The following is a 21,113-nucleotide window of genomic DNA, read 5'->3' on the forward strand; positions in this document are numbered from 1 at the left end:
TACTTTTCAGATCAAAGGACAGGTTTAACAATAATTAATTTGCATTTCTATCTGGGAGCAGGTCAATGTGTGTCATATCACCATTGAGATGGTGTGTGGGGAGGGGGTGGGGAAATGGTTAAGGAAGGTTTCTTTGTTTTGCTAAGATCTGATGTCCTGACAGTCTGAATCAGGAGCAGCTTGGAGCTGGCAGAGAGAATCTGCCAGCAATATGGGCAAGAAGCAGAAGGCCATTAGAAACCAGTAGCACTTCCGATTTGGAGTGACTATGCAAGGATGTGAGGCCCATGCTCAGGCTGGGGAAGTCCAAGCTTGAGAGATGTTGCAGTAATGCTGGACAATTCGCCTAACTGGATACTAGTCGGAGAATCCACAAGAAACTCCTCGCTTTGGGAGATAAATGGAAAACGAAGGAGAGTCAGAATGAATTGTTAGCATAATTTGGTTGAGTTCTAGGAGAATTGAAGTAACTGAACAAAAGGAATTCTCAGTTGAAATAAAAGTATAACAATAGAAAAGTAGAATATAAAAATGATCAGCAAGCAGGGACAGAGAGTAACATAGCAAAATTTGTGGATGATACTTAAATAGGTGGGAAAGCAGGCAGTGAAGAGGATAAAGATTTTACAGACAGATAGGGAGGCTTGGAGAATGGGCCAAAATTTGGCAGATGGAGTTTAATGTGGATAAGTGTGAGGTTATCCATTTTGGCAGAAAAAAATAAAGGCAGATTATTATCCAAATGGAAAGCAGATTCAAAATGCGTCCGGGCAGAGGAATCTGGCTATGTTTATAAATTGCATAAAGTCGGTTTGCAGGTGCAGCATGTAATAAAAAAAGGCAAATGGGATGTTGGCATTTATTGCAAAGGGACTGAAGTATAAAAGTAGAGAAGTGCTGTTGCAATTGTATAGGGTGTTGGCTAGGCCACATCTGGAGTAGTGTGTCCAGTTTTGGTCTCCTTACGTAAGGAAGGGTGTGGTGGCATTGGAGGCAGTTCAGAGGAGGTTCACCAGATTAATTCCGGAGATGAAAGGGTTGACGTATGAGGAGAGATTAAACAGTTTGGGCTTGTACTCGCTGGAGTTTAGAAGAATGAGGGTGGGGGGGGGCGGGATCTGATCGAGGTATATAAAATTTTAAAAGGGATTGATAAAGTAAATGTAGACCAAATGCTTCCTCTTATGGGGCAATCTTGAACAACAAGTCACAGGTACAGGTGGTAGATTTAAAACTGAGATGAGGAGGAACTACTTCTCGCAGAGGGTGGTGAATTTGTGGAACTCGCTGCCCCATAGCGCGGTGGAGTCTGAATCGCTGAAATGGTTTCAAGGAGGAGATATATTTCTAATAAATAAAGGGATATGGGGAACAGGTGGGAAAGTGGATTTATGACCAGGGAGAGATCAACCATGATCTGATTTGAGCAGGCTTGAAGGGCTACTTCTGCTCCTAATTTCTATGAGTCCTTTGATCTGAATTCTGGTTTAAAGTACAAGGGTTTACTAGGTATAAAGTTAAGTTAATATAGCTTGTTCTTTTACTCTTGATAGTAATTTTCTCCCTTTATAATGCGTAAAAACTGTTTCTTTCGGTTAATAACCGGGAATTTGGTTCCTTTTAAAAGCTACCTGTCTTTCGAGGTCATAACAAACCTAGTTATAGCAGTGATTAGAGCTCTGTAATTTGTTAAACTTCTTACTGGAGGAGATCAGAAGTCAATATTTACTCAGTTTTAGATTTACTGAAAGCGAGACATTACAAATGTATAGCCCCTAACCCTACAACCCACCACTGATGTCATTAAGTGTCTTGCGTAAATGAGAAAGAATTGAACAAATTAATTGATTAATATACCTTAAGCAGCACTGTAACTACACTAGCTAATCACTCTACACCGGGTGACCAAAATCAGGAGCATTGGACTGGAGTGCAAACAAAAATTGAGGGGCAGGACCCCCTCTCGAATAATAGAGGGGTTAAGTGTCTCTTTAAATATGCACAATTCATTATCCAATGACTGATCCCACTGTAAACATTTAACTTTAATTTAGATAATTTACATGGCTTTCTCTAAACTATATTCACTAAGATGTGGACTGTAAATTAGTGTCAAATGCTTAGATTTGTCATTATTCTGACACATATGGGTGTAAGTTGCTGAGGAGGCACGCAGGTTTAGAAGTGAAATAAATAACTTACCCTTCCGGTGCTGCTGTGTCGCAGGTGCTGGATTGCATATCCTATCGTGATTTGTTAGATAAACGGACATGTCGGCCTCTGTGATCAGACTGTCTATGGCAGTGGCCTCGTGCTGAGCATGTACTGCAAAGTTGTCCTTTGGAAGCTGACCCATAATGTTGGTCAGAGCATGCTCCAGGTGATCCTCCTCTCCAAGGAACGTATACGGACAGTATTCTCTATTCTTTGCGTACATGTTAGCATTGTCGTAACAGTCTGAGCAGATCACCAGTGGCCCAGACGTACCACCTGGAAACACAGATTTTGGGGTTAAAAATAATTTAAGCACCATTCCATGAAATTGGCAGTGCCAGCTGGATTATTTGTGGGATAAACAGACCTACTTATATCATGTCTCAGGACAAAATACATACAATTAATTACTTTGAGCAACATTCACTGTTGCTATATTGGCAAATGCAGCAGCCATTTGTTGGGTGAATGGACAAGATCCCAGGACAGAATTCGAAAAGCAAGGCGTTTGCCTCAGCGTCCTGGCTAATATTTATTTCTCCAGTTTTATCACAAACAAATTAACTGGTCATTATTGCCTGCTATTTGTGGGACTTGTGCTAATTGACTTGCACATTTTCTACATTACAACACTGAGTACATATCAAAATTGATACTGACTGTAAAGCACTTTGGAACGTCCTGAGAACATAAAAGGCATTATATAAGTGGAAGTTTACTCTCAGAAGGTATAGTTCTTTGTACTAGTGACCAGTTAACATTGTTTGGCAGTGGTGGTGGAGAAAGGTGTATTGGTCAGGACAGAACCCCTGCATTTCAAGTACTGCGCTAGGATCTTAGATATTCACCAAAACTCCATGTCTTGAGCAGAACACTGGACCTACAACTGCACAGGACAGCCACCCTAGACTGTGTGCTTAGGTCCTTGATTACAGCTTGAACGAACAGAGTTTGCACCAGAGTTAAGAATGCTAGAAAATGAGCCAACCAATACAGCAAAGAAAAGAATTAACTCTATTAGAATTACTTTGCAAGGACTCAATATAGATAAAATTCTATGGGCTTTTTGGAACTGCAGTTTCAACTCCAAGTACTCCCAAATGTGTAACAGCACATGCAATGCATACCTGGGTTGGCCTGCTGTGCAAGCCCTTCACGAGGCTCACTTGGGTGGAAGCTGCTTCTTCCTGCATACAGGGATCCCATCCTCCCATGCAGGTTTGCCGTGAGTGGAGTGGTCAGGATATCGGCATCTGTCTCACTCCCAGTATCGACATAGCAAATACCTATTAGGATGAAGCAACGGAGGTTAGGGCTAAATTAGCACTTCACGAGAAACACAGGAACAGGAGCAAGTCCCAACATCAAAGATTCAGAAAGAATGTTTCCAATGGTGGAGGAGTCCAGAACTAGGGGTCATAGTTTGAGGATAAAGGGGAAACCTTTTGAGGCGAGGAGAAATTTCTTCACCTTCAGGGTGGAATTCGCTACCACAGAATGTAGTTGAGACAAAAGCGTTGTAGGGTTTCAAGGAATTAGATATAGGTCTTGGGGCTAAAGGGATCAAGATATATGGGGGGGAAAAGGCGGTATTGAATTTGATGATCAGCCATGATCATAATGAATGGCAGAGCAGACTTGAAGGGCTGAATGGCCTACTCCTGTTTCTATTTTCCATGTATGTTTCTATAGTAAAAGTAAATTGCCGCAGATCTGAAAGAAAACAAAGTACGAGGGAAAACCCAGCCGGTCTAACAGCATCTGTGGAGACAGAAACAGAGTTATCTCTTTCAGTCCAAAATGACTCTTCTCCGAAGTTTTTCCAGCACTTGTGTTTTTTATTCCAGCAATAAGCGTTTCACTTGGGAAAGTTCAAAAAACGTGACGGGGGCACAAGTCCTTTTGTTTATTTCAAGACAAACTCTGGAATTCCCTCCTATTCCTAATGCAATCAAACAAAGCTTCAGGAGATCAAGGTGATCTAAAATGTATCACTAACCATATCGAACTGGCCACCACGTTAGGTCTCAATGCCAATAGCACTGCACCTGGCCAGATGATTTTATTACGTAATATTTTCATCAATATTTAGGAACTAGAGCATCATTAGTATCACATATTCGGAGCACAAAGCAAAGACCAGCTGAGCTCAATTACCTATTTCTGTGCTGTAAATTCCACACAAAATAATCAAGGCATATAATTTGCAAGTAGACCATCTATAAGGCACAAGTCTGGACTGTGATGAAATACTTCCCACTTGCCTGGATGAGTGTGGCTCCAACAACATTTAAGCACAACACCAGTCAGGACAAAGCAACCCACTTGAATGGCACCCTACCCACCACCGTCAACATTTACTCCCTCCATCACAAATGTAGTGGCAGCAGTGTGCATCATCTACAAGATGCACAAACTCTCCAGGTCTCCTTCAATAGCACCTTCCAAACCTGTGACCACTACCACCTAGAAGGACAACGGGAGCAGATACAGAACACCACGACGTGCAAGGTCCCCTCCAAGTCGCACACCACGCTCACTTGGAACTATATCACCGCTCCTTCATTGTTGCTGGATAAATATCCTAGAACTCTCTTCCTAACAGCACTGTGGATGCACCTACACCACATCGACTGCACCATCTCAAGGGCAATTAGGGATGGATAATAAATGTCAACCTCGCAGCGATACCCACGTTCTGTGAAAGAATGAAAAAAACACATCGGTATTACGCCACTAAAACAGAATTCCCTCCACAAGGCAAACGTGATGAATTTTTCTTACCCTCCATCTCACCCTCACCCCTCAGGGGTGTGTGGCCCATCTTGTTACATAATCATAGATCATAATGAATGTCATCTCAAAAGGACTGTGAACTTATTAAAGCAACCTCTCAGAGAGAGTATAAAATCAAACAAAGTCCTATTTCTCTCTCTCGAAGCTTATTTAATTGCTTGTGATCCTATCTATACTGTTTACTCTAATGTCCTTCCCTGGTAACTTAATCCACAACTTTATGTTTTGCGTTGAAAAGGTGCCCACTTTCTTCAATATTGTCTATATTCAGAACTCTGCAGCAATTAAGCCAGATGACAATCTCAAGAAACTAGGGCACAAATCAGCAGAGACACATTTACTCACCATCAGTTCCTTTGTGTACATAGCCATGGGCAGTGGACGCCATTAATTGTTGGTGGCTTCCAGCCTCGGAGTTGCTGTAGCCTTCCTGAGGCTCGGACAGAGTTCCCTGGGAAGACAGATAGCTTGGAATATCGGCAGGTAAATTCATTTCATCTGGAAAAAACACAACAAACATATTAAAACGTTCCACTTGGCAATAAACTTCTCAATTTAAGCCCATCTATTCAAGTTGCACCTGAAGGAACTCTTTCTTTACAATACGGGTATTTAATTCACTGAACAAATATACTGCTGGTCTCATTCAATAAACGACCAAGTTTACACAACAGCATATACCTTGGCAGAGTTTTTACTGGAGACACCGAACGAACTTGGTACGTGTCGTCCTTAAGAAGCATTCATTACAAGCTCAATGGACCAGAGTACACTAACTGCTTTATATATCACGGGGTACCACCTGATGAGTTTGGCATCTCAAAATCACAATGGTCATTCTGCCAAATAAACTTCTGACAATCCTCTACAACGGAGAAAAGAATCCCTACAGTGCAGAAAGAGGCCAGTAGCCCACTGAGTTGACACTGACACTCCGAAAGAGCATCCTACGCAGATCCTTCCCCGTAACCCCGCACATTTACCATGGTTAATCCACCTAACCGACACATCTTTGGACTGTGGGAGGAAACTGGAGGAAAATCACGCAGACACGGGGAGAATGTGCGAAGTCCACACAGTCACCCAAGGTTGGAATCAAACTCGGGTCCCTGGCACTGTGATGCAGCAGTGCTAAACCACTGTGCCACCGTGCTGCCCGGTGAATGTCCTAGACAGAGATCCTCTACAATGAAGATGTCTAATACAGACTGGTAACTTAATATCATTGACGCACTTATGTAAATTATATTGGCACCGTACCTGTGTCACCATGTAAAGCAGACAAGACATGGTAAGCGTCCTAGAGCCCATTTTAAACAAGGAAAGAAAGAATTGCATTTATAACGCTACTCTATGTCTCCAGACGCCATAAACTATTTTTAAGGAACAAATTACTGTAGTGCCTATTACGAGTCTCACTCTAACTTGGGTCACAGGGTCCTGGAATCTTTTAACACATCAAGTATTGCCATTTGAAAAAATAGCTTTACAAACAGACTTTACACATTATGTCTGTGGCATTGTGTCATAGCCAAAATGCAATTGTACATTTCAAGTCCAACAAAACTGCACCAGGTTTTACAAATAACAGAAAATGCACAGCAGGTCTCCAATATCTGGAGAAAAGGATGGTTGGTCCACATCTCGGGTGTCGATCGTTTGTTTCGTGGAACCATACATACTGTTCAAGTTTCAGTCTGAATCAGTCCTCCAAGCAGAGGACATATCTATTAATATATTTAAAATCTGTAAACGCTGTTTCCATTATAAACCCCCAAGTCCATATTTATAACAGGACGTACAATATATATAAAAACTTGTACAGACAAATTTACAATGGAAGCAATGTAAAGCTGGAGCACTTTGCAAACAGGCACGTCAACCATTTTAAGCTTGCCTACCTGTGTTTGTAATACTGTAATCTTCACTCTTCCGTCTCATGTGATATATAACGATCACCCAGACCAGAGATGTGCCCACGACACAAACTACCACGACGATAATTACGATTCCAATTGTTGTCCAGCCATCTTCCTCAAAGACTGAGCTTTTCTGCATGGAGTCGCAGTTGGAAGTTGGAATCACATTCAGATAAATGTGGCCACGTGCTGTCCCAAGTGTGTTGGACATGACACAGGTGTATTTCCCAATGTCCTCTGAGCCAGCATCCACAATAATCAGAAGCTGGTTGGCAGCAGCAAAGAAGTGTCTCTCTGTTACGGTCAAAGGACCATCATCCTTGGTCCAGTTCAGGCGTGGTGTGGGGCTCCCCCCAGCTATACACTGCAAAACAGCAGTCTCCCCTCTGGCAACAGTCCGGTCTTCCAATTGCCGCACAAACGAGGGAGTTTCTAAGGGGATGGGAGGATGTAAATTAACAAATTAGTCCAGGCTGGTCACAGATGTGCTTTAAGGTTCTCAAATGTCTCAGATGCAAGCAATTCCATGACCTCACAGCTCTGAGCAGCTGGAGCAAACATCAGTACAGTGGTCACAGTACAAAGTGAGTAGAATTATCAGTGTAGTGCAGAGACGATGAAATAGATACTTTGACCCAGAACTAAACTATTGATGTAGGAGTGAAGCGAGGAGTAAAGCTCCATACATATACACTGTTGACTGGAACACCAAAGAGCACCCACTTTGGTCAAAGAATTTCAGTTCAATAACTCAAAACCTTTGTTAAAGCTATAACAAACCAGGAAAACAGCGAGAAAATTAATCTTCTTTACATCTTAGCTGCCCCAGTGCACAATCTGTTCTGACCTAGGATTATCCCATGGAATAAGTATCTTACACTCAGTATTCTAAGGTTTAACTCTTGGCGTTTTATGTATTACGGATAGTGAATCTACAGCATTCGGCTCCAGTGGTCAATGCTATGGTACTACTCGAAGTGAGCTGCCTCAGTCCCTTCTTGATCGAACACCAAAATATTCTTCCAGTTCTTTCTTTCCTGATGTCTGTGGGGACGTGATAGTCCAGTGATAATACCAATAGGCTATTAATCCAGAAACTCAGCTAAACGCTGTGGAGACCTGGATTGGAAACTCATCATGGCAGATGGTGGCATTTGAATTATCTGGACTATGAAATAATTGCAGATTGTCAGAAAAATCCATCTGGATCACTAATATCCTTTAAGGAAGGAAATCTGCTGTCCTTACCTGGACTGGCCTACGTGACTCCAGAGACACAGCAATGTGGTTGACTCTTAAATGCCTCTGAAACTCAGTTCAAGGGCAATTAGGGAAGGGCAATAAATGTAGCTTCAGCCCGTGGCACGCAGATCCCATGAATGAAAAAAAGGTCATCCAGCTTTCCCTTAAAATACACGTACACTATTTGTCCCAAATACTTCTTGCGCTAATAAGTTCCACGTTATCAATTTGTTCTAGGTAAAGAAGTCTCCCCCCCCGAATTCCCTATTGGATTTATTAGTGACCATAAATACCTACTGCCACCAGATTTTGTCTGTCTGCAATTGGAAACATCTTCTCTAAATGATCTTAAAGATCGCCATCAACCCCTCAGACTCCTAGGGGAAAGATAAACTATGCAATCTTTCCTATTAGTTATAACCCTTCAGTTCTGGCATGATTCTCCTAAATCTTCTCTGCACCTTCTCCAGGGCCGCTACAGGTGTTTTATAATATGGACATCAAAACTGCACAGTAATTCAACTGAGATCTAACCAAACTTTTATGCTCCGCTTTCAAATTCTATTACTTTAAAAAATGAACCCCAGTTTGTTTTTTTAAATAACCGTATTCATCTGCATCCTTACTTTTAGCGTACTCCAGATTTCTCTGCTCCTTTATCAGTTTGTTCACTATCAACTTATTTTCCCTCAAGAAGCTGTGGCCTTACGTTAACAGCTTCTTCATTAAAGACAATCTCTCACCTAAGACAGTTAGTGTGGCATTTGCTGAAATGCCCCCTGCCGTGTTTTGGGCCATACAGCTGTACATGCCCATATCCTCGGTCTTCACATCTGCAATGAAGAAGACATCGTCCTCTGGCATAACGTGCATACGCCGTTCCCGAGCTGCTGGAAAGTCCGTGCCACCATCTTTCTGCCAAGCAATCTGCGGTACTGGATGACCTCCTGCTGCACACTCCAGCCGTGCCATCGCACCCGTCCGGATTGTTAAATCCATGGGGATTTTCATAAACGAGGGGAGCTCTAATAGGGAACAAAAGACGATGCGAACTATTACCACAGCAATAAGAAACTTATACTCACAATTAACATAGTAAAACATCCAAAACACTCAACAGAAGATAACTCTGTGGCTTGGTGCCAAATCTTACCAACACAAGTGACCAAAAGCTTGGTCAGAGGTGGGTTTTAAGGAGTGATTTAAAAGAGGAGTTTACAAAGATAAGGAGGCTGAATAAACTCTATTGCTGTAACACTGAAAGAAGGGATATCAAAATAATCCTCAAGCCAAATTTAAATAAAACATTTCCGGGTGCACAACAGATAGGTATCATATTCAACAACAGTATTGGGACAATTATCCATTCACTTTCAATTTAAAACTCAGGATAACAAATTTATTTATATTTTCCTACTTGTTTATCCTTATATGGGATTACACATGGGGAGTCCAGAGCAAGTGATGTCTACAGCAGGGAAGCCAAAGTGAAACCTGGAGTCTATTCACCTGGATTCCAAAGATGCAACAAATTGCATAATTCCTGATAACTAAGAAGAACTGCTCAGACAACTGAACATTATCCAAGTCCCCATGAAATTGATGTAAAATGTCAATCTGTCATAAGGATTTTTGTTTGGAGTAGGTTCAAGATCAAGGACCAAGACATTATTTATTCCTCCAAAGAATGAATGCATATGTAGTTTTATTAAAAAAACAGTTCAGAAAGAAAGTACACAGAAGCTGTTTGAAGGTATAGAGTACCAGGTGCACAAAACCAGTCCTAATAACCCCAAGTTAAACTGGCCATATCATTTTATTCAAGCTGGTTTGGTATTCAGCTTATCATCTATTGCTATCTATTACTTTTACACATTTTGTAAACGTACCCATGGATAAATTAACAGAGCTATGGTATATAATTCATATAGCAGCTCATTAACATTGTGCGTTGATGTTCACAAGAATGGTCCCTGGAACGAAGAGCTTGTCGTATGAGGAACGGTTGAGGACTCTGGGTCTGTATGCGTTGGAGTTTAGAAGGATGAGGGCGAGGGGAGGGGAGGGATCTTAATGAAACTTACAGGATACTGTGAGGCCTGGATAGAGTGGACGTGGAGAGGATGCTTCCACTGGTAGGAAAAACTAGAACCAGAGGGCACAACCTCAGATTAAAGGGATGATCCTTTAAAACAGAGAAGAGGAATTTCTTCAGCCAGAGTGTGGCGAATCTGTGGAACGCTTTACTGCAGAAGGCCGTGGAGGCCAAGTCATTGAGTGTCTTTAAGACAGAGACAGATAGGTTCTTCATTAATAAGGGCATCAGGGGTTATGGGGGAAAGGCAGGAGAAAGGGGGTGAGAAAAATATCAGCCACGACTGAATGGCGCAGAAGACTTGATGGGTCAAGTGGTCTTATTCTGCTCCTATGTCACAACCAAGTTATAAGGTGGAAATTGGTGGGTTAAATGACCACAATTTCTTGTACATAGCAACATAGGTCTTAGGAAGTTGAAACTAAGAACGCTTTCAGCCAATCTGTTCTCATGGCTTTTGGGGTTTAGTGAAAGAAACCATTTTGACTGAGAAGAAAGGGTGATACCACAGATTCATTGAAAGTGAGAAAATACCTTAAAAGTTTGGAGAGAAAGTAAAGATTAAATTGTTTGGGCATAACTTAGTCTTCCAAGCAACTATTTAAACACAAATTCATTATAAACTGACAGCACAACTGCAGGTTATTAGATTCATTTTCGCAGCACTTATAAAGCTGCAGCAGGGACTTGGGTTCTGGTCACTTTCACTTGACGCACGAATAAAATTCATACTCCTGCTTTCAGACAAGTTACATGCACGATTATGGAGCAAAATGCAAGGAACTGAATTAGGAACAACGGACTGCACACCTCCCAACCTCACCCTGCAAACAAACCCACATACCATTCACAGTGAGCTTTGCCTTGTTAGAGTAATTGGAGCCAAAGTAATTTGTGACGACACACTGGTACCAGCCCTCGTCTGTGAAGTTGATGTTGCGCAGCTGCAGCACGGTGGTGTATTCGACAAACTCGCCGTCCTGTTCTCGTAAGCTGGAGTAGTTCTGGATCTCAGCTTCGTACAATAACTCGCTGTCTTTTCTCCAGGCAGCAGCCATGGGAGAGTCACTGCTGCTGCCGGCCGTGCAGCTGAAGCTGACATTCATGCCCCTCAGTGCCACAGTGGTTTCAGGGTGAACAGTAATCACCGGCTTTGGGAAAGCATCTGTAAAATTAAGAAATCCAAGGGCTAAGTAATGATGAAAACTGAAATTGGACCCGGTTGCATTTTACACAGTTGGGCTGCATACTTGTCAACAAATCTAATATGTTCCCATGGTAACCTGAAGTCACTTTCTGTTCTAAAAAGATTCCATTAATATAAACAAAGCCAGATAAACAAAACACGTGGGAATTCAGTGTGAAGAGCCGCAATATCCAATCATTTGAATTGAGCAATCTTGATTGCAGAATGTAAAAATAACTTCATTCCACACATCAAATCTGTCCATCGCTCTCTTTTAAAAAAAAATTATCACTTGCCATAGCTGTTGCGCTTAATGTGCCCTAAATTGTACCACTGCAATGGAATTCAATAAAAATGCTAAAAGGTTAGTGCCATTTCATAGATATACGAGGTTGCCAAGTGGTGGAGACTAAGAACATAAAAATCATAGAATCCTACAGTGCAGGAGTCATTCGGCCCATCGAGCCTCAATCCCAGCCATGCCCTATCCCCAAAACCCTATGCATTTACCCTAGGTAGTCCCCCTGGCACTAAGGGACAATTTAGCATGGCCAACCCACCTGACCTGCAAATCTTTGGACTGTGGGAGGAAACTGGAGCACCCGCAGAAACCCACGCAGACACGGGCAGAATGTGCAGACTCCACACAGACAGGCTGGAATTGAACCTGGATCCCTGGTGCTGTGAGGCAGCAGTACTAACCACTGTGCCACCATGCTGCCCCAGGAACGTTAAGTTCAGGATGAAGTCATTTAGCCCTCGAGCTTGCACCATTCAATTAGATGATTGATCAGTGCCTTAACTCATCCAACTGCCTCGATTCCATAACCCTTAATATTGCCCAACATCAATCTCAGTTTTGACATTTTCAATTGGCTCCCCAGTTCTTTGGTGAAGGGAATGCCAAGATTCCCTCTACCATTTGTGCCAAAGGGGCTTCACAGCAATACCCCAAACGACTTAACCCTAATTTTAAGATTATATCCTTTTTGTTATGGACTCCCTCTATCCCAAAAGGAAATAGTTTCTATTCATTCCACCTATTCCATTAACCATTTCAAAAACTTCAATTAGCCCTTCAATGCTAAAGGGAATGCTGGCACGGATGTGAAATCTGCCCTCATGACTCAATGCCCAATCGCAAAGCACCTTTGTCACTTCAGTGTCGGAGTTCACACACGAACTGATCAAAAATCTGAAACTTCTAGTTCTGAAAAGTAACATAATCCAGGTACATAGATAATAGCTCCGAGTCAGGGAATATAAATCTAATCCACATAAAGCTTGAAAGCATAATAAACTGTGCAAGGTTAACAAGCTACCCATGCATAGTCAAATCAAATGAACAGCTGGCCTCCAGTGTCTTCTATCGTCAAGAGTCCAAACTAACGAATTACATCGTATGTACATACATCACAAGCTGTTATTAAACCCTGTTTGCATTTTCCACTGACTGACATTTTCATTTAACTTTGCAGATTCAGCCGAGAATCTGAGAAAAATAGATTGCAAAACAAGATGAGGCATAGAGGCATCTGCATCAGCCACGGAGTAAGTCACAATAAACACAAATTATACAAACCACAAATGTAGTCATCGGCATCAACATTAAAGATGCTTTTCCCTGCCAGCCACACGGGGTGAGCACAGTCAGCAGTGACCATGAGCTCAAATTGTTTTTCCACCAGAAACTGGGGCAGCCACTTCAGTTGACAGTCGCACAGAAGACTGGATGTGTTCAGACCCCTGGGGATAGCAAAAAAAAAAGAAGAAAACCCTCTGAAATGTGTAACTGTGGAAAAATTAGATGTGAGGCAGTAAATTACAGCTAGGTAGCTTTTCAAACAAGTAGCTGTCATAAACCAACCGAGTGCTGAGCAATTGGCTTTGTGACAGGGCAACAATTACCGTCAGGGTTCATACTGCATTTAGCTTAGAGCACGAATATGCCACAAAGATGCTGAGTACAGTACAAATTGCAATGTGACATTTTGCAACTGCCTTAAAGTAATGGCCGATATAGCAGCAAATAAGAGGCAAATACACTGTACAAGAAGTGCGCAGCATTAGCAGAAAATATACCAAAAGCAACACAGACTAATTTGGCCAAAGAAAAGCAAATTACTGCAGATGCTGGAATCTGAAACAGAAAATGCTGGGAAATCTCAGCAGGTCTGACAGCATCTGTAGGGAAAGGATAGAGCCAACGTTTCGAGTCTGGATGACCCTTCGTAACATCCAAGGGGTGGGGGGGGGGAGGGGGGGGGCCCTTAGAAGTCCTGAACAATCCCCATCCACCAACACTCTCCTCCGTCTGGCTGAACTGGTTCTCTCGCTCAACAATTTTTCCTTTAACTTGTCTCACTTCCTCCAACTAAAAGGTGTGGCTATGGGCACCCGCATGGGTCCCAGTTATGTCTGTCTCGTTATGGGTTATGTGGAGTCCTGCTCATTTCCTTAGAAGTAACTCTTAGGACCGACTGACCTGTGCTCAACTGCCGTTCACATGGAACCCTTCTCCATTTCCGCCTTCAAATATCTTGTTTGATTTTTGTTAAGTGATCAGAATGTGCGAATGGCAGAACAGAGATACAGACAGTTAAGGGACTCTGAGGAATGTGGTAGTTGCTCTGAAGTGGCCGGGGAGGGCAAGATGGAGAGAGAGAATGGAGAAGTGGAAAAATGGAGGTGAGAATGAAGGATGTTATAAATGGGATGAAAAGAAGAAATAACATGGAAATGGGGTGAAGATGGTGGGGAGGGTTCATGCTCTGAAGTTGTTGAACTCAATATTTAGTCTGGAAGGCTGTAAAGTGCCCAATTAGAAGACGAGGTACTATTCCTCCAGTTTGCATTGGGGTTTGCTAGAACATTGAAAAAGGCCAAGGACAGACATGTGGACAGGAAAGCAGGGTGGTGTGTTGAAATGGCAAGCTGACTCCTGCTTGTGGACAGACCAAAGGTATTCTGCAAAGCAGTCACCCAATCGACATTTGGTCTCTCCAAAATAGAGTAGACTGCATAGGGAGCAGTGAATGCAATAGACCAGATGGAAGGAGGTGCACGTGAAGCGCTGCTTCACCTGAAAGGGGTGTTTAGGCCCTGGGATGGTGAGCAGGGGATGAGGTGTTGGGTGTGATGGAGAGAACGATCCCTGTGGGATGCTGTCAGCGGGAGTGAGGAGATGATGTGTTGAATGGTGGCATCGTGCTGGAGTTGACGGAAATGACAGAATGATCCTTTGAATGCGCAGGTTGGTGGGGTGAAAAGTGAGGACAAGGGGGACCCTATCAAGGGAGGGGAGGGGGAGAGAGTAGTGACACGGGGGATGGGTTGGACATAGTTGAGAGCCACCCACAGTGGGTGGCAAACCATGACTGACGAAGATGGAAGACATAATTGGCAGTGCTACTTTGGAAAGTGGCATCAGAACAGATGCAATGGAGGCGAAGGGACTAAGAATAGGATGGGGTCCTTAAAGATGTGGGGTGTGAAGAGCTGTAGTCAAAGTAGCGTGGGAGTCAGTGGGCTTGTAATGGATTATAGTGGACAGAAATGGAGACAGAGAGGTCAAGAAAGGGAAGAGAAGTGTCAGAGATGGACCATGTGAAGGTGATAGAGAGGTGGAAATTGGAAGCAAAACTGAAATTTTTCCACGTCCAAATGAGAGCATGAAGCAGCACCAAAATAGTCAATGTACCGATAAAGGAGCTGTGGGAGGGGGCCGGAGTAGGACTCCACATAACCCATAAAGAGACAGGCATAACTGGGACCCATGTGGGTGCCCATTGCCACACCTATTAGTTGGAGGAAGTGAGACAAGTTAAAAGAAAAATTGTTGAATGAGAGAACCACTTCAGCCAGACGGAGGAGTGGCGGTGGTGGATGGGGATTGTTCAGACCTAATTGTTTGATTTATTAGTGTCACATGTATTAGTATAGTGAAAAATAGTTTCTTGCGCACTATACAAAGCATACTGTTCATAGAGAAGGAAAGAGTGCAGAATGTAGTGTTACAGTCATTGCTAGAGTGTAGAGAAAGATCAACTTAATGCAAGATAAGTCCATTCAAAAGTCTGACAGCAGCAGGGAAGAAGCTGTTCTTTAGTCAGTTGGTACGTGACCTCAGACTTTTGCATCTTTTTCCCTGATGGAAGAAGGTGGAAGAGAGTATGTCCATGGTATGTGGGATCCTTAATTACGCTGACTACTTTTCCAAGGCTGTGGGAAACGTAGACAGTGTCAATGGATGGGAGGCTGGTTTGTGTGATGGACTGGGCTTCCTTCACGACCCTTCGTAGTTTCTTGCAGTCTTGGGCAGAGCAGGAGCCATACCAAGCTGTGATACAACCAGAAAGAATGCTTTCTACGGTGTCTCTGTAAAAGCTGGTGAGAGTTGTAGCGGACACGTCAAATTTCCTTAGTCTTCTGAGAAAGTAGGGGCGTTGGTGGGCTTTAACAATACTGTCGGCATGGGGAGACCAGGACAGGTTGTCGGTGATCTGGACACCTAAAAACCTGAAGCTCTCGATTATTTCTACTTCGTCCCCATTGATGTAGACAGGGGCACGTTCTCCATTATGCTTCCTGAAGTTGATGACTATCTTCTGCGTTTTGTCTAATTGTTCAGACTGCTATGGAGCCAAATAGCCTATTTTTGCACCATATATTCTGTGGGAATTCTATCTAAATTGAAAACATATATGGATTGAAAGCATAAACATTCTGCCAAAGAGCAGGCTGCAATTTTTAAAAATATGAGCTCTCATATTTGAGGTCCCAGCCACTGGTGCAGGAAGGCCAGCACACATCAGTGCAGGTCTCCAGCCCGGGTAAATCAGGAGGGTTAGAAGCAGAAAGGGCTGTAAAACCACCAGCCAAATCCAAAAAGTGATGATTGACATGAAGGTGGTGCTGGTAAAGTTAAATGATACACCTTTGTTATGAAAGTAATATTCACTTTCCCAACATGTACATTAATAACACCTAATAGAAACATGAAACAAGACAGGAGCGGCATCCCATTTATTTATTTTTGTTGGGTGAGGATATTAAGATATATAAAAGCAAAGCGAGCATTGAAGATACAGATCAACCGCGATCTCACTGAATGGGGACGGACCAGGCTTAGTGGGCTGAATGGCCTTCACTTGTCCCTATGTGAGCAGAGCTAACCCAAACTCACCAGCAAGTTATCCAGGCCAACCCACTTGCGGCTCCAGCAACTCCTGTTGGCAGAATTTTAAGAAAGGGAATAGAAATGACCCTGGTAATTATAGACCGGTTAGTCTGACTTCGGTGGTTGGTAAATTGATGGAAAAGGTCCTTAGGGATGGGATTTACGACCATTTAGAAAGATGCGGATTAATCCGGGATAGTCAGCACGGATTTGTGAAGGGCAAATCGTGCCTCACAAATTTGATAGAATTTTTTGAGGAGGTAACTAGGTGTGTTGATGAAGGTAGGGCGGTTGATGTCATATACATGGATTTTAGTAAGGCGTTTGATAAGGTCCCCCATGGTCGGCTTATGATGAAAGTAAGGAGGTGTGGGATAGAGGGAAAGTTGGCCGATTGGATAGGAAACTGGCTATCTGATCGAAGACAGAGGGTGGTGGTGGATGGAAAATTTTCGGACTGGAGGCAGGTTGCTAGCGGAGTGCCGCAGGGATCGGTGCTTGGTCCTCTGCTCTTTGTGATTTTTATTAATGACTTAGAGGAGGGGGCTGAAGGGTGGATCAGTAAATTTGCTGATGACACCAAGATTGGTGGAGTAGTGGATGAGGTGGAGGGGTGTTGTAGGCTGCAAAGAGACATAGATAGGATGCAAAGCTGGGCTGAAAAATGGCAAATGGAGTTTAACCCTGATAAATGTGAGGTGATTCATTTTGGTCGGACAAATTTAAATGTGGATTACAGGGTCAAAGGTAGGGTTCTGAAGACTGTGGAGGAACAGAGAGATCTTGGGGTCCATATCCACAGATCTCTAAAGGTTGCCACTCAAGTGGATAGAGCTGTGAAGAAGGCATATAGTGTGTTAGCTTTTATTAACAGGGGGTTGGAGTTTAAGAGCCGTGGGGTTATGCTGCAACTGTACAGGACCTTGGTGAGACCGCATTTGGAATATTGCGTGCAGTTCTGGTCACCTCACTATAAGAAGGATGTAGAAGCGCTGGAGAGAGTGCAGAGGAGATTTACCAGGATGCTGCCTGGTTTGGAGTGTCGGTCTTATGAGGAAAGGTTGAGGGAGCTGGGGCTGTTCTCTCTGGAGCGGAGGAGATTGAGGGGAGACTTAATAGAGGTTTATAAAATGATGAAGGGGATAGATCGAGTGAACGTTCAAAGACTATTTCCTCGGGTGGATGGAGCTATTACAAGGGGGCATAACTATAGGGTTCATGGTGGGAGATATAGGAAGGATATCAGAGGTAGGTTCTTCACGCAGAGAGTGGTTGGGGTGTGGAATGGACTGCCTGCAGTGATAGTGGAGTCAGACACTTTAGGAACATTTAAGCGGTTATTGGATAGGCACATGGAGCACACCAGGATGGTAGGGAGTGGGATAGCTTGATCTTGGTTTCAGATGAAGGTCGGCACAACATCGTGGGCCGAAGGGCCTGTTCTGTGCTGTACTGTTCTATGTTCTAATTGCCAAATCCTTGAAATAATACATCGTCTTATCAGGGATCTTAACCCACTCAAAATAAATGAATTAAAGTCCCCTCTACTTGTGACTAATAAATAAACTTTACTTTAAGATAACTGGGAGGTACACAGATGAGCACATTAAGCATTCACAAGCTTGGATCCCACTACCCAAATTCAAATTCCACATTTTGCTCATCTTCTTGAACACCGCTGGTTGACATTTCAACCAACACGGTAAATTTTACACCTGCCCCTTTTTTTGAAAAAAGCTTTCCAATTATCATCGAGAATCAGAATCCCTACCGTGCAGAAAGAGGCCAACAAGTCTGACCAACTCTTCAATAGGGCATCCTACCCAGGCTCAATTTGCAGAACCCCACATAATTCCCCTAGCCCACACATTCTGGGACACTAAAGGGCAATTTAGCATGGCCAATCCACCTAACTTGCACATCTCTAGACTATGGGAGGAAACCAAAGCACCCGGAGGAAACCCACACAACTACGGGAGAACATGCAAACATCACAAAGTCACCCAAGGACAGAATAGAATCTGGGTCCCTGGTGTTGTGAGGCAGCAGCGTTAACCATGCTGCCTACTTATGGTTTCCCCCCACATCCCAACCAACTTTACTGCTGGACATTAAGGCAGGAGTTATTTCAGTTTCACCTTCGGATGCATTAAACTGAATAAGGAAACAAAATCATTTCCTTTCATTTACCTTCTCACCAATTCTCAATAAAGCGCTCACGATTCACACATTCACCCCCCCCCCGACCTCGAGTTACTGACATTACTCCCAATTTCTCATTTGTATGCAGAGCTGCCACTCTCCCTCCCGCACCACTCCACTGCAAACCCTGACAACTCTCAACAAACAATGAGCAGGCATCACCGAGGAATCAGTGGAGAGGGCTGTACACATGAATGAGGAATGCAATTATCCAGAAAAGGGTTTCTAATTAAATTACTTCATGCAGTACTGATTAATTTACTGGAATATTTTAAAACACTCACAGCTCCTTCAAGCTCATTTGGACAAAGGAATTTTCTTGAATAGACATGATAGCATTGTTGCTCAGATCTCTAAAAGACAGAAAAAGTAAAATTGTTTAAAAACTAGCTGACAGGAACGCGAGTGTTTGTACAGCATATTAACATTTCAAAGCATTTCTCACACACAATGGCTCATTTTTAAAGTGCAGTGACTTATGCAGGAAAGGTCAGCAACCATTTTACACACAGCAAGGCGCCCAAAAACATGAACTGAAAGGCTGGTTAATTTTTTTTTCCTGATAGTGTGGCTTAGGGGAATAGGCTTTAGCCTGAACACTCGGAGAATTCTCTCCTCCTCTTCAAACAGCTCCAGTGGGTTCATTTACCCGAACCAGTGGATATTTAATCAGGACCAACTTGACTGGCTTCCTCTAACCGTAGCCGTTCAGTGTGACCTGTTTAGTTCAATGAGCAGCACCTTTAAATTATTTTGCATGGTTATGCACACACGGCATCTTAAAGGGGACAACTTGTGAATGGACTGCACAGTCTCAAGTTGCCATGTAGTGTGTGGCATCTTGAAGTGGGCACTGACAAGGAATAAAGTCAGTGACTGTTTAAAATTTAAAAAAGTTAACGTTTAGACAAAATCAAATCGCCATCTAAATTCTGATGGTTAAACACCCCAACCTTGCACATTCAAACCCCCATCTATATAAAAAAATGTACAGCTCAAACGAAAAAAACCCAGTGATTCATTTGTATTCTCTGCCTCCTTTTCTCAATAAAAACAGCACAGCCTCGTCAGGCCATGTCTTCAAAATTTTGGTAGACTCTAGCAGCCAAATTGCACGCACGAGGAATTAAAATCTCATACATAAATATTTTGTTTATTGGTGTTATTTAACAAATAGGAATTAGAAGCGTGGAAATTCTAAACACTCATTGGCAATGGTCGCACTGTAGCTGTTATACTTTATTTCGGGTGTGAGGTGACTACACAATTGGTAAGTGACTCAAGGTGAATACTCACAGGTATTCAAGTGTTTCCAGCCCAGAAAATGCCTTCTTTGTGATGGATGTTATTTTGCTTCCCTGCAGGATTCTACAAAGAATAAAAAAAATTATCCAATTGTACTCCTTTGCTTAGAGTGTATATTACAAAGAGAAGGCTTCTAGACACTTTCCCTCACTCGTTGCTTTTATTGTTCTTCTCCTTTAGATTCTAGTAGTTGGTTCATGTACTTTAGGAACATAGGACTTAGGAGCAGTAGGATGCGTCTGCTCTGCCATTTAAAAAGATAATGGCTGAACGGGTTGTGGTCTCCTGTCTTCCCCCCATAACTTTGACTCCCTTGTGTTTAGAAGATCTAACGCAAGCCTTGAATAAATTCAATGACCCAGCCTCTTAAGAGAATTCCACATTCTAACAACCTTCAGAGAGAAAGAATTTCTCCATCTTATTCTTAAACTGTGTGCTCTCCCACAAAACCAAGTTCCCTCACAATCCTGTACGTTTCAATAAAATCATCTCTCCTAAATGGCAATGGATACATGCAAACCTGTTCAACCTTTCTTTATAGGATAAGCCATTCATCTCAGGAACAGCTGAGTGAATCTCTCCTGAACTGCTTCAAACGCAATATTATTTTTCAAATGAGACGGCCAAAACTGTACACAGTACTTCAGATGTGATCTCACCAAGGCACTGCACAGCTGCAGTAAAACTTCCCTACTTTTATATTCCGCTCAATTTATGATATTAAATAAGTATTCCTGAGTATCACTGCAGCTGTATACATCCAGAATGATGGGTGTAACAAAGACATTGGAACTGCGTCTTGGATTCACAAATAAAGCAGCACCTGTAGCCAAGTCTAGCTGGCATCAAACATGCCTTTACCAAAGCAGACACAGCACTTAACATCCAACATGTTGGCAGTGTTCCACCAAGAACAAAGGAAGAAGTCTAAGGCAGAACAACAGTCTGGGCAATACAAAGGGCTTCTATGTCCCT

General features: G+C 42.8%; 1 protein-coding gene across 2 annotated transcripts in view; it reads right to left on the bottom strand.

The window, feature by feature from the left end:
* LOC144511760 (leucine-rich repeats and immunoglobulin-like domains protein 2) overlaps window positions 1-21,113 on the bottom strand; it is an 84,510-nt gene that overhangs the window by 3,278 nt on the left and 60,119 nt on the right. The window contains exons 10-18 of one of the 2 annotated variants that reach the window (XM_078242009.1): window positions 20,130-20,201; window positions 19,118-19,186; window positions 13,035-13,198; window positions 11,111-11,431; window positions 8,915-9,196; window positions 6,912-7,361; window positions 5,356-5,508; window positions 3,342-3,500; window positions 2,203-2,490 (exon numbers count right to left, since the gene is read on the bottom strand). In XM_078242009.1, the coding sequence (XP_078098135.1) occupies window positions 2,203-2,490; window positions 3,342-3,500; window positions 5,356-5,508; window positions 6,912-7,361; window positions 8,915-9,196; window positions 11,111-11,431; window positions 13,035-13,198; window positions 19,118-19,186; window positions 20,130-20,201 (1,958 nt within the window). Of the gene's footprint in view, window positions 1-2,202; window positions 2,491-3,341; window positions 3,501-4,754; window positions 4,913-5,355; window positions 5,509-6,911; window positions 7,362-8,914; window positions 9,197-11,110; window positions 11,432-13,034; window positions 13,199-19,117; window positions 19,187-20,129; window positions 20,202-21,113 lie in introns of those variants that run through there. The other variant, XM_078242010.1, reaches the window with a different exon arrangement.

The sequence above is a fragment of the Mustelus asterias genome, chromosome 25 (genome assembly GCF_964213995.1).
Source record: "Mustelus asterias chromosome 25, sMusAst1.hap1.1, whole genome shotgun sequence".
NCBI lineage: Eukaryota > Metazoa > Chordata > Chondrichthyes > Carcharhiniformes > Triakidae > Mustelus > Mustelus asterias.